The sequence below is a fragment of the Drosophila serrata genome, unplaced genomic scaffold (assembly GCF_035046125.1).
Source record: "Drosophila serrata isolate PLE 108 unplaced genomic scaffold, ASM3504612v1 contig_382, whole genome shotgun sequence".
NCBI lineage: Eukaryota > Metazoa > Arthropoda > Insecta > Diptera > Drosophilidae > Drosophila > Drosophila serrata.
Genome location: NW_028257280.1, coordinates 5,322,486 through 5,332,853, shown reverse-complemented (window position 1 = coordinate 5,332,853; position 10,368 = coordinate 5,322,486). Strand labels below are relative to the sequence as shown.

General features: G+C 41.7%; 4 protein-coding genes across 6 annotated transcripts; all 4 read right to left on the bottom strand.

Annotated features, from left to right (window-relative positions):
• Positions 1–809: 809 nt before the first annotated feature.
• LOC110186622 (prolyl 4-hydroxylase subunit alpha-2-like) lies at positions 810–2,878 on the bottom strand. The gene is made up of 7 exons (XM_020955873.2): positions 2,676–2,878; positions 2,322–2,624; positions 2,082–2,269; positions 1,519–2,030; positions 1,334–1,462; positions 1,102–1,267; positions 810–1,036 (listed from the first exon to the last, which is right to left on the bottom strand). Exons 1-7 carry the CDS (start codon positions 2,876–2,878, stop codon positions 945–947), a joined length of 1,593 nt encoding a protein of 530 aa, XP_020811532.2. The 3' UTR covers positions 810–944.
• A 60-nt stretch (positions 2,879–2,938) lies between these two features.
• On the bottom strand, positions 2,939–5,115 carry LOC110186624 (prolyl 4-hydroxylase subunit alpha-2-like). Of its 3 annotated transcripts, none has more exons than XM_086840623.1 (7): positions 4,798–5,115; positions 4,438–4,662; positions 4,191–4,384; positions 3,600–4,129; positions 3,386–3,499; positions 3,153–3,318; positions 2,939–3,094 (listed from the first exon to the last, which is right to left on the bottom strand). In XM_086840623.1, the coding sequence occupies exons 1-7, from the start codon at positions 5,016–5,018 to the stop codon at positions 2,997–2,999; spliced, it is 1,548 nt and encodes a 515-aa protein (XP_086696749.1). In that variant the 5' UTR covers positions 5,019–5,115; the 3' UTR covers positions 2,939–2,996. The 3 variants fall into 3 exon arrangements, with proteins under 3 accessions (XP_086696749.1, XP_020811534.2, XP_086696750.1); XM_020955875.2 differs by having other exon boundaries at positions 2,957–3,094; positions 4,438–4,740; positions 4,798–5,112; XM_086840624.1 differs by having other exon boundaries at positions 2,957–3,094; positions 4,438–4,750; positions 4,798–4,937.
• A 239-nt stretch (positions 5,116–5,354) lies between these two features.
• Positions 5,355–7,501, bottom strand: LOC110186696 (prolyl 4-hydroxylase subunit alpha-2). The gene is made up of 8 exons (XM_020955968.2): positions 7,308–7,501; positions 6,952–7,254; positions 6,700–6,887; positions 6,501–6,637; positions 5,897–6,355; positions 5,786–5,839; positions 5,549–5,714; positions 5,355–5,488 (listed from the first exon to the last, which is right to left on the bottom strand). Exons 1-8 carry the CDS (start codon positions 7,499–7,501, stop codon positions 5,406–5,408), a joined length of 1,584 nt encoding a protein of 527 aa, XP_020811627.2. The 3' UTR covers positions 5,355–5,405.
• A 912-nt stretch (positions 7,502–8,413) lies between these two features.
• On the bottom strand, positions 8,414–9,396 carry LOC110186765 (uncharacterized). Its single transcript, XM_020956027.2, has one exon. It carries the CDS (start codon positions 9,289–9,291, stop codon positions 8,602–8,604), a length of 690 nt encoding a protein of 229 aa, XP_020811686.2. The 5' UTR covers positions 9,292–9,396; the 3' UTR covers positions 8,414–8,601.
• Positions 9,397–10,368: the final 972 nt, after the last annotated feature.

The window sequence follows — 10,368 nt, the reverse complement described above, 5'->3', positions numbered from 1 at the left end:
AGATCTATCTATCTAAAATGTATATAGAGTGACTCAACTAACATGCAAATAACACCAACAAGAGGTGTATTTTGGTAGGGGAAAAGCCTCGTTTTTCCGGCATCAAAATTGCCAAGTCAGCTGGGTCAAAAAAACGAGGTCCAAAGGTCTGACACCAACACGTCGCTTGGCGGTGAGCGAGAGTTCATTATTAAAAGTTTTTAAAAGCAGATAAGTGCACAGACTGATAGAGATACTCGTATCCCCAGTTTGGCAAACACAGCATCACAAACACATTGAGAAGAGGAACAACACTGAACGCGAAATACAGAAATAGAAAGTATCGATATAGGTTAAATAAATAAAGAAAAAGAGGTTTATTTTTAAATGCAATGACATCTAAAGAGATCCATAATGTTAAATTGTATATATAAGGTCCAATATTAAAAGCTTAGTATTTAGAGAACTTACAATAACAAGATGAGATAAGAATACGATCATTCCAAAAGATACCCATCTTATTATTAAAAATATCTTTGTTACGGCTCTTTGCAGTTTAATTAATAATTTCTCACCGTGTAGGGAAACGATAACGTTGGCCCCTTCTCAAGCGCCACTTTACCTCTAATTGAAACATTAAGTTGCACATCACGTACGCGGTGTCAGACACTAGACGCCACCAGGAGACGGTATTCCGAGAGTGGGTCTGCCTAGAGGAGTATGCTAAAATGCGGCTGCGGTGGCCTTTGGTTTTTACCTTGGTCCTGGAGCAGAGTCCATGGTCCTTTAACCCCCCTCACCCCCCCCCCTCAAAATGAGCGGGGGCAGACTATCAACCACTCAGCACTTTATTCTTTCCGTGTTGGCATTTTAAAAAGCATTTAAGCTGAACTGGTTGGGTTTCCTGTTAAGTGTGCAGAGTGATTATGCCGGAAATTTGTTTGTCTATGATCTCGTTTTGGCCCTCAGCCCAGGCGAGGTGGAGTGGCTGCCTTTTCGCGTGGCAAACAGGGTCTGATAAATATCTGCCTCCTTTCCTTTATCCACTCGGTCATCACTGCCACGAATTTTGGGAGTAACAAACAGTCATCGTTTGGGGTTAATCATTGACTCGGCACTTACCCCACTTGGAGCCCGAAATCACCGTGCAGGCAGTGTGCCTTGTCAACAAATCCCCATTACCCTCCGTGTCCAGATTGTGCCAGAAGAGAGCGGTTCCAGCTCGGGGATAGACAACATAACCCGCTTTAGTAAAGGCTGTAGCTCCACCCTGCTCCACGTCGGAGAGCTGTAGAAAGTATATATATTTTACACCTCTCAATTTTCCAATTACTAAAAAGTAGATTATACTCACATAAAAAAGCACTGTGGCAATGCGATCCCCTAAAATCTTAGCCTCTCCTCTCCTCATGGAATGGTCACTTGATAAGTTGAAGTAATCATAATGTGGACCATAGTGTCCACCAATTCCATAGTTGATTATCTGCAAAAGCAGCATGCTGTAAAGATATTTTTCTGTAAAACTTCCCGATAGCTCACCTGAAACGACTCGGAATCCTTCAGATCAAAGCCACTCATGTCGCGAATCCGTCTATTAATTCGTTGGCCCAGTTTAGAGGTCATCTTAGCCATCCAATGGGACATGGCAGTTCGGTAATGTGTCTGAGAGGTGGTGGAATTGGGATTGACTGTTCCAGTTCTTTTCATTTTCTTTGTGGCTATTTTAATTATTGAAGAAATTTCGCGAGTACTGAGCACTTGATGGTAGAGCAGCACATATGGATACAATCCCACTTGCTCCACCTTGAGCGGGGCAAGGCGGAGAAATGGTGTGGTTCTAGAGTTGTAGAAACAGTAGAGTCTAGAGGTGTTTTTGGGTGATACATTGCAAGCAGTTTCCATTTCCCTCAGAAATACAGTTGCTGGTGTTTCCTTCGATGTAGAAATCAATTTGAGTCCTTCGATTTCACGACGTTGTCGCAGTAGGATAGCATCATGGGGTCTGATTTTCAGGTAATTATCCAGCAAGTCCAGAGCATCCGAGTAGCTTTCTGGAAATCAGAAGTCTATTATATGTATCACGAAAATCTAAATCGATTTACGATTCTGCTTGTGGGCCCGGACAAGAAGCTGAAGCCACCCTGCTTTCCTAACAGAAATCTCCTCGGGTATAAGATGCTCCTCCGTGCAAATAGACACTTCTTTTAGCCACTGAACAGCTGCTGCGGGTCTAGAAGTCTCTAAGAGATATTGACCCATAGCTAAAATATCAGAGGAACTCATGCTGACACTATAAAAAATATTTATATACTAAAAGTCATACAAACTGAACTCTTACTCACTTGTGCTGTCTGCCTTGAAGCTTACCACCAACTATATCATTAACTTTAAGATCATAATGTCTTTGAATGCGAAATATTCCCTCACAGGCATCCTGCAGATCCTCTTTCATGGGAAACTCCCTCGACCAGGTATCCAAGTTTCGCATTTGGGTAGCACCCACCGTCTGATTCATGTACTGACGCCAACCAACCCAATCCTCCTGAAGTCTCCGAATGAGAGAGAAGCCATTCAGAGGGTTGGATAGATACGATATAGCATCCATTTGTGCCTTATTGTTCTCTAATCGCATTGTTAGAATGTGACTGGAATGGGAATATTAAAAAGAGAACTTTCCTTTTAGACTCTCAAGCTACCTGCGAATGGTCTGCACCTTTTGATCCATGGCTTTGGCATAGTCCTCAAGATTTTCAATTAGTTTCTTCTCCAGCTTCAAAAGTGGCACCATTGTCACCACGGAAAAAGAGTGGCTCTTATCCTGCTTTTTGCACTGAATCACAGTAAGAAAACGCAGCAGGATTAGAAAGAATCCTGGAAACAGGATCCATTTGAGATTCATTGTGAGTTAATTTACAAGTCTGATTAGTTAAATATAAAAATGCTGGCCTGCTTTGAATCTTATTTTGTATTTCGTGACACTCTCAATTTTTATTAGTTTATATATTTACTAATGAATATCAATTCCTGTTCCTTTGTTTCGATAATTGACTTGGCGATGGTCTTAGGCAGGGCCTTTTAAACCACTGCGGTTCCTCGGATATCCACTGTGTCATTACTGTCAGAAACGGACGAATTTAGATAAATTTAATCGGTGTTACTAGTAGAATTCTTACTCCATTTGGATCCCAGAATCACCGGACAGGCGGCATGAATTGTGGACAGATCACCGATGCCATCCGTGTGCAGATTATACCAAAAGAGGGCAGTTCCAGCTCTTGGCTTAACGGAGTATCCGGCGTGGGGGAAAACTGTTTCCCCGCCCTGCTCCACATCAGAGAGCTGGGAGAGAGTACAAGATTGGAACTCAATAAAAATATGGCAAAAACACAAATCTAATACCACTCACATAAAACAAAACTGTGGCAATACGGTCTGGCGGTTTACGTACTCCAGAACTAGAAGAAATATTACGGAAATCTGTATGCATGTCAAAGTGTCCACCGATTCCATAGTTCAACACCTATTAATGATTTTTTTGTGAAATTTTTAATTTTATATATCAAAACTATAAAAAACAGTTGCAAAGGTGTATTTTTGCTAGTATTGTAAAATTTATTTACTTGCAAATTCTCCGAGCCCGACAAATCCAGTCCACTGATGTCCTCAATTCGCCGCTTGATCCTTTTAGTCAATCTATTGAATTCACAGCTTATCGAGAAGGTCTTACCGCTTCGTAGTCGACGCTTCCTATTGTCTGTACCACCCACTACGGCAGTCTTTAACGGGCCAAATTCCATTTTCTGTAGCTGAGATATCTCCCCGGGAGACAATACATCGTGGTAGAGCACCACATATGGATCCAATCCAATTTGTTCCATTTTAAGCGGAGCCAAGCGAAGAAATGGCGTGGTGCTCGAATTGTAGGAACACTGGAGATGGCTAGAGGGTCGACTCTTTAGGATTTTGCTGCAAGACCACCTGAGCTGCTTTGTATCAAGATCCCTCGCCAGGTCCAAGGGCTTTCCATAAGGTGTTTCTGATTTAGTCTTCATAAGCTTCCTCAGAGCCTGTCTAGCACGCTCAGGATAAGCATTGTAGGGGAAAAGCTGCAGCCAATAATTTATAAAGCGCAGAGCCATGGAAAAATAACCTAGGCTTAAAAATAGTAAGATTTTCGAGGAAAGCCATGAATTGTAATCAAGTCAATCAACCTTCCTTCACGTGCATGTCAGTAAGCACCTTTATCACTTTCTTCTCCGTACTAATAATGTGATCCGGTTGTGATACACTATTCTCCTGTGATGGCGGACGTATTTCCCTGAGCCACAGAAAGGCCGCAAGGAAAATAGATGTGTGACGAAGGTGATTTCCCACCGCAAAGATATCCGACGGACTCATGCTCACACTGTCAGTAGTAGTTTCTAGTAAAATCTTAAAAAACAAATGACTGTCACTTACTTGTACTGCCTTCCCTTGAGTTTACCCCTGATAATGTCATCGACTCTAAGATTGTAGGTGATCTGTATGCGAATAATTCCATCACATGCTTCGGAGAGATCCTCTTTTGTGGGTAGTTCCCTTTGCCAAGAGTTCATTTTTCGCATCTGGACAATACCAACTGATTGCTCCATGAACTTTCTCCAACCAACCCAATCCTGATGCAGTCTTCGGATGAGGGAAAAGCTATTTAAAGGATTGGATAGATACTGTATAGGGTCTAGTTCAGCCTTTTCGTTTTCCGCACGCATGTCCAGGATGTGACTAATAAGGACTATACATTTTAGGAAGCTTTGCATAATCCTGAACAGTAATAACAACCTGCGAAGAAGCTGCAGCTTATGATCCAAGGCTTTGGCATAGTCATCAAGATTATCAATGAGTTTCTTCTCAAGCTCAAGGAGCGGCACCATTGTCACCAGTGACAAGGAGGGATGGCTATCCTTCAGTGATAGGGAGGGATGACTACCTTTCTTAGCTGCCAGAGGGAAAAAAAGTAAAACTGGAAAAATCCCTAGTACCAGTTGCCATTTGTGGGTCATGTTCCATTGAAATATATATTGAAGTGTAATTAGATAATATGTTATATACCCTGTACTTTCATAGCCTTCTCTTTTTCAATTAGAGATTGACAAAAAATCAATGTATACTTACTATATACAGTATTACTGATAACTCATTCCCATAGTTTTGGAAAAACCATTCTAAAAATGCAGCCAAAAGCTTCGGAATCAGAGCAGTGATATCTGTTATTGTGGAATGTGGCAGGTATTTCCCTTAACTAATTTTGATTAATTGTTGGAAAAAATCAAGATTGGTAATGCTTAACATTGACTTTTCATTATTCTTATCGACACTTTAATAGACAGTTTTATCGATTAAAGGTTGTTTCTATTGAGTTTATTAGGTATCACTTGTACAAACTTTGTTTACTTGAGAATCACATTCATTTTCCTTTTCAGGCAAGGTCGTCTGAAGAGCTGTTCCCGCTCACGAATCCATTTATTACAAACTATTTAATATATTATATAGATTAGGTATAAAACATATAATGTATAAGTTCTTTACTTACCCCATTTGGAACCTACTATAACGGGGCAGGCGGCATGAAGGGTTTGTTTATCAGGCTCACCATCGTCCTTGAGATTGTACCATATAACGGCAGATCCTCGTTGGGGAAAAACAGCTTTTTGTATGTTTGGAAAAACAGTGGCACCGCCCTGCTCTACATCTGTTAGCTGGAAAGTAAATATAAAGGATTTTGTAATGAAATAATTATACAATTTTACTATCCAACAATTTAACTCACATAGAAAAGAACCGTGGCAATACGATCGCCATTTATAGCATTCTTATTGGAATCCTAGGTTAATAAAAAACTTCATTTTTAAATAATAATAAAATTAAGGTTATTCCTTACAGTTGTATTAAAGAAATCGTAGTGATTGGCATAATGCCCGCCTAGTCCATAATTCATTAACTGCAGCATCTCGGAACCGTAGAGCTGGAACCCAGTCATATCGGCAATTCGGGCATTCAATCGAAGAGTTAGCGAACTAAAAGAGTCTGGGAACCAGGCCACCTTGGAGGTCCTGGTCCTTACCACCTCATTGCGCCCCGATGAGGCCTGGTAGACAGTGGCTCTCTTTAGTCCTGGTGTAGCCATATCCTGCATCTCTTCAATCTCTTTGGGTGAGAGCACATCGTGATAGAGAACCATGTAAGGATCCAGACCCACCAGTTCCATCTTGAGGGGAGCAAGTATGAGGAAGGGTGAGGTGGTGCTGTTGTAGCGACAATGGAGTCTGGCATCTACAGATGGCTTAAATTGTCCCCGGCAACCTATTTGGAAGGTATTTGGCCCGCTGGATTTCGCTGTCTGTTGATGTGGTTTTTAATAATATGAAAAAATGTTTATAATAAAGATTAATATTATTTTCTGTGTAGTTTCTCTTGCAGTTAAATTTAGCCCTATCTGAATGACTGGTGACCTTATCAGTCAGCCAGCTGAAGTGAAAACCTACCGTTGATTTCGCCGTCACTACATTGGAGCCCGTCCTTATCAGCGTTTCTATTTCCGATTTCTTTAGCAACAGTTTAATATCATTGGGCTTATCAGCCAGTGCAATGTTTATAACTTTTAGAGCATCCGCGTTCTGTTCTGTTGGGATTGTAACGTTTTACAAGTGACATTCAAGTGTCGGCCAAGTTCATTAAACTTACTCAGTCTCAGCAGTGTCTCGGCATAGATCATTCGCACTTCGGTCTTGGATAGATCCATGGGAGGAGCTAGAGTATACTTCTCCATTGTAATAATTGCTTGATAGAGCCAGCCAGCAGCTGCTACATAGTTGCCTTGATCAAAAAGTATCTGTCCTAGGGCATACGTATCCAACACAGTCAAACTTACACTACAAGGTTTGAAAAGGAATGGATTATTATTTGAAATTATTGATTTAAAAAGAGTTAACTTACTTGTACTGTTTGCCATTAAGGTTCCCATTGACTATGTCACCTATCTTCAAGCCATAAGTGCTTTGAATACGATCCAAGGCGGTCACTGCCTCCTCCACATCTGTACTGGTGGGCATATGTTCCCTTAGCTCTTGAATCTTATCCACTTGATTGAGACCCACTGGATCCTCCAAATATAGTTGCCACACTTGCCAGTCACGATTCATTCGACGGATAAGGGAAAATGAGTTTAGGGGATTTGATAGATACTCCTCCGTGGAGTTGCGAGCCTTGAAATTCTCCTGCAACATGCTGGCTATGCTCCTAAAAGGGAACATTAAGGTAACATGGACAAGTTGAGGAAAAATCTCACAAACCTGCGCACTATCTTTAGTTTGCTCTCCATCTCATCGGCATATTCCAGAAGATTATCAATTAGTTGGGCCTCCAACTCCAGTAATTTTACCATTCCGGCCACCGAGGTGGAGTGACTTTCCTCGGCAAGCACCTGGAAGCTGGAACAGGTGTAGGTGAGCAGCATCAGCGGTAGCAGCCACTTGGTAGAGCGCATCTTGGATGGGTTCTTATGTCTACTTCGACTTCTGGTTGGGTCTACGTGCCACCGTCAACTGGCAAAGCACTTGCCGCCAATCGAAGTTGGCAGGTTGACTTCGGGCCGAGATAAATATTCGGCGTGTTTTGCTATTATTATGATTTTTGGCCCGCTTGCTGTCGTCGCTGATAAGCGGGCGCATTGATAGCACCACGCAGCGATTTAATTAAGCCAAGAGCACCGGAACTGAAATAGAGCGCTTTGGGGGACTACGTGCTCCGTCAAAGAGCTGCGTCATCGCAAAGAACGTGCTCACCAAGATCACTGACCACCGCCAAGAATTGGAAACTCATATGGGTAATGGTCACTTGGGGGAATCACCACCAACGCGAGAATACTTTGGCAGAGTTTGGCTTTGTTGCTCTAGTTTATATTTTATGCTTTTATTATTAGCTTGTGACAGATATAGTCATAAAAGAAAGAGACCAAAACTGTATACCAGATAGATAAGTAAGCAAGATATAATTATATCATGTTAATGCCCTTGAGGTCATAATTCTATGTTTTATGAATAAGACTTTTTGTTGATGTTTGGAAATTACTTTAAACAACCTTTGTTTTAAAGCACAAAAATCTCCAAAATATATATTATAGATGTTTGGGTACTATTTAATATCTTGTCATTAATTAAGGGAATTTTATTGCTTGTTATATCGAGTCGCTGTGTGTTCTTTATTCGATTAATCTCTACTTAAGACTGAATTCAGAAGTTAAAAATATTAACTCTATTGGCCATTGTTTACATGAACGAGATATTCCCAGCTTGGGATATTGATTGTATACATTAATCGAAAGTGAGACGGCCACTTATTGATTTTAAGAATTGTTTGTATTTATTAGATACCGCCACCTTTAAGTTGTTTGTGTTAATTGAGCTTCAGATGTGGATTGTTTATTTGAAATTTAGCTCTTCTCCGATTATTTTAAAACAAGTCTTACAAGTACAAAAACTTAGAGGCAATAATGAATACATAAAATTTAATTCTTTTGGCTTTTAACCATGAAGGCAGTCAGACTTCTTCCAAATAGTTTTTTTTCCCAGTCAAGACTTCTTCATTCTAGATTCGTATGTTATCGTAGCTGGCGAACTCTTCGAACCACTCGTAGCTCTCCAGCTTGGTGTGCACCCAGCGCCCAAAGACGAACAGAGACATGGGCATGTCCTCGTCGTTCCTCTCTTCGGTGGTCAGCTTGTAATCCACCATGAGGCAGGTGTGGAGCAGGTAGAGCGATGCACAGGCCAAGGCTGATATCGATTGGCTACGCATATAAACGAAGAACGGATACACTGGCCCATAGTTGATGAACTTTCCCGGATTAGACTCTAATTCCGGCTCGATGACCAACTTATAGAACTGCCGCTCGGCATCCCACATCGTGGCCAAGGATACAAAAAAGAAGGCAATGGTCGCGGAGCTGGTCTTAATCAACTCCACGGTTATTGTTGGGTTATGGCCCGTACAGAGATTGACGCTCTGGAATAGGGTGATCACCATAAACACGTAAAAGATGAAAAGATAGGAGTAGTGAACCAGCTGCTCCACCCGTCCGAACAAGTTCGCCCGCAGGGCCTGGAAGCCGGAGATGTGAATCCGCAAGCAAAATATATTGAATACCGATTCCAAAGTGTAGAGGACAAAGAGCACCGGACGCACCGATCCGGGTCTATAATCATCAAAAACATCCATGGTGGTGGAATCTTCACGAGGAGCCGTCCATACGCCAATAAAGGTTCTTCTGGATGCCATTTTTAAATTTTTAGAAGAAATCGAACAACAAAAATAAAATTGATTACTAGAGCACAATCTGACACCAAAACTGACAAGGAACTAAAAGATTATATGCTACAAAACGATGGCAGAATCATGTAGAAACTTACAAATACTAACTTTAATTTCCTCTTTAAAGTTTTAAAAATACAACAAATTAAATATTATTTATAACAATTGCGTATTTCCCGCATTGTTGCACAATTGTTGATGCGAGGCTATCTGCTTCAGCCATGAGTGAATCCTGTGAATCCTACGAAAAGGGGTTTTTGTGGAAAACCTAAATGCCGCTTTGTTCGACGAAGCCCACTTGTTGTGTAGCCAAGGTAGAAAGGCGGAAGAGCTTTAAATTTTACACTTTTATGGAGCATCCTGTAGCTGGGGTCGGTCACACTCGCATGTCCTGCCGTTGATATCGGCTTAACTTTGCCATAAAACTGTCAGCGTCATGCCTATGCGGGGTCGGGATCGGGGTTCGGGGTCTCGGGTTTGGGTTTGTTGGACAAATGAAATAAATTTTACAGCCAAATGGACACAGCCCAACAAAAAGACCAAATGCAGGCGGACAGGCTGGCAGAACCGGGAGATTTGTGGAAGGCAAATCTAATGCGGACAACAAAAGCACCTGTGACCTGGAAAATGTCCAGCCAGGAGGAGGATAGCCAGTTTAGGTCCTCTAACCGATTTGCGAATGTGAATCCGTGAATGGTAGACAGTTCCGGGTTCAACATCTGTTGACCCCGTCTCCCTTTAAGCTGCCCTGGACTTGGCGGTAGCACTTTAAGCCAGACAAAGCAAATATTTGCCCAAGGCATTTGAGGAGGTCCTTCTACGTACGTACCGGAGAGAAATCAAAGGAAGGCACGGGGTTGTTCATCAATTAAGTGTCATCAATCATCGGCGCATGGATCAAAATCAGCGACTCTGGCGACAGGCAAACATGTCACGGTACAAAATATCGTTTAACCTAAAATGTCAGGACCACAAAATCTATTTAATTTTAGTCAGTGACAGACAGTAGCTCCTTGCACGTGAAGTTGATACCCCGATACCTTG

Bases quoted from the DNA above. Each gene is read 5' to 3' on its own strand.
- LOC110186622 (XM_020955873.2), bottom strand. From the start codon at position 2,878: ATGAATCTCAAATGGATCCTGTTTCCAGGATTCTTTCTAATCCTGCTG. The intron at 1,463-1,518 runs GTGAGCTATCGG...CTGCTTTTGCAG, and splicing joins AGGATTCCGAGTCGTTTCAG to ATAATCAACTATGGAATTGG. The intron at 1,037-1,101 runs GTAAGTGCCGAG...AATTCGTGGCAG, and splicing joins GATTTCGGGCTCCAAGTGGG to TGATGACCGAGTGGATAAAG.
- LOC110186624 (XM_020955875.2), bottom strand. From the start codon at position 5,018: ATGACCCACAAATGGCAACTGGTACTAGGGATTTTTCCAGTTTTACTT. The intron at 4,741-4,797 runs GTTGTTATTACT...AGTCCTTATTAG, and splicing joins AAGCTGCAGCTTCTTCGCAG to TCACATCCTGGACATGCGTG. The intron at 3,500-3,599 runs GTAAATAAATTT...AATCATTAATAG, and splicing joins CGGGCTCGGAGAATTTGCAA to GTGTTGAACTATGGAATCGG.
- LOC110186696 (XM_020955968.2), bottom strand. From the start codon at position 7,501: ATGCGCTCTACCAAGTGGCTGCTACCGCTGATGCTGCTCACCTACACC. The intron at 6,638-6,699 runs GTAAGTTTAATG...CAATCCCAACAG, and splicing joins CGAGACACTGCTGAGACTGA to AACAGAACGCGGATGCTCTA. The intron at 5,489-5,548 runs GTAAGTAAAGAA...TATATTAAATAG, and splicing joins TATAGTAGGTTCCAAATGGG to TTTGTAATAAATGGATTCGT.
- LOC110186765 (XM_020956027.2), bottom strand. From the start codon at position 9,291: ATGGCATCCAGAAGAACCTTTATTGGCGTATGGACGGCTCCTCGTGAA.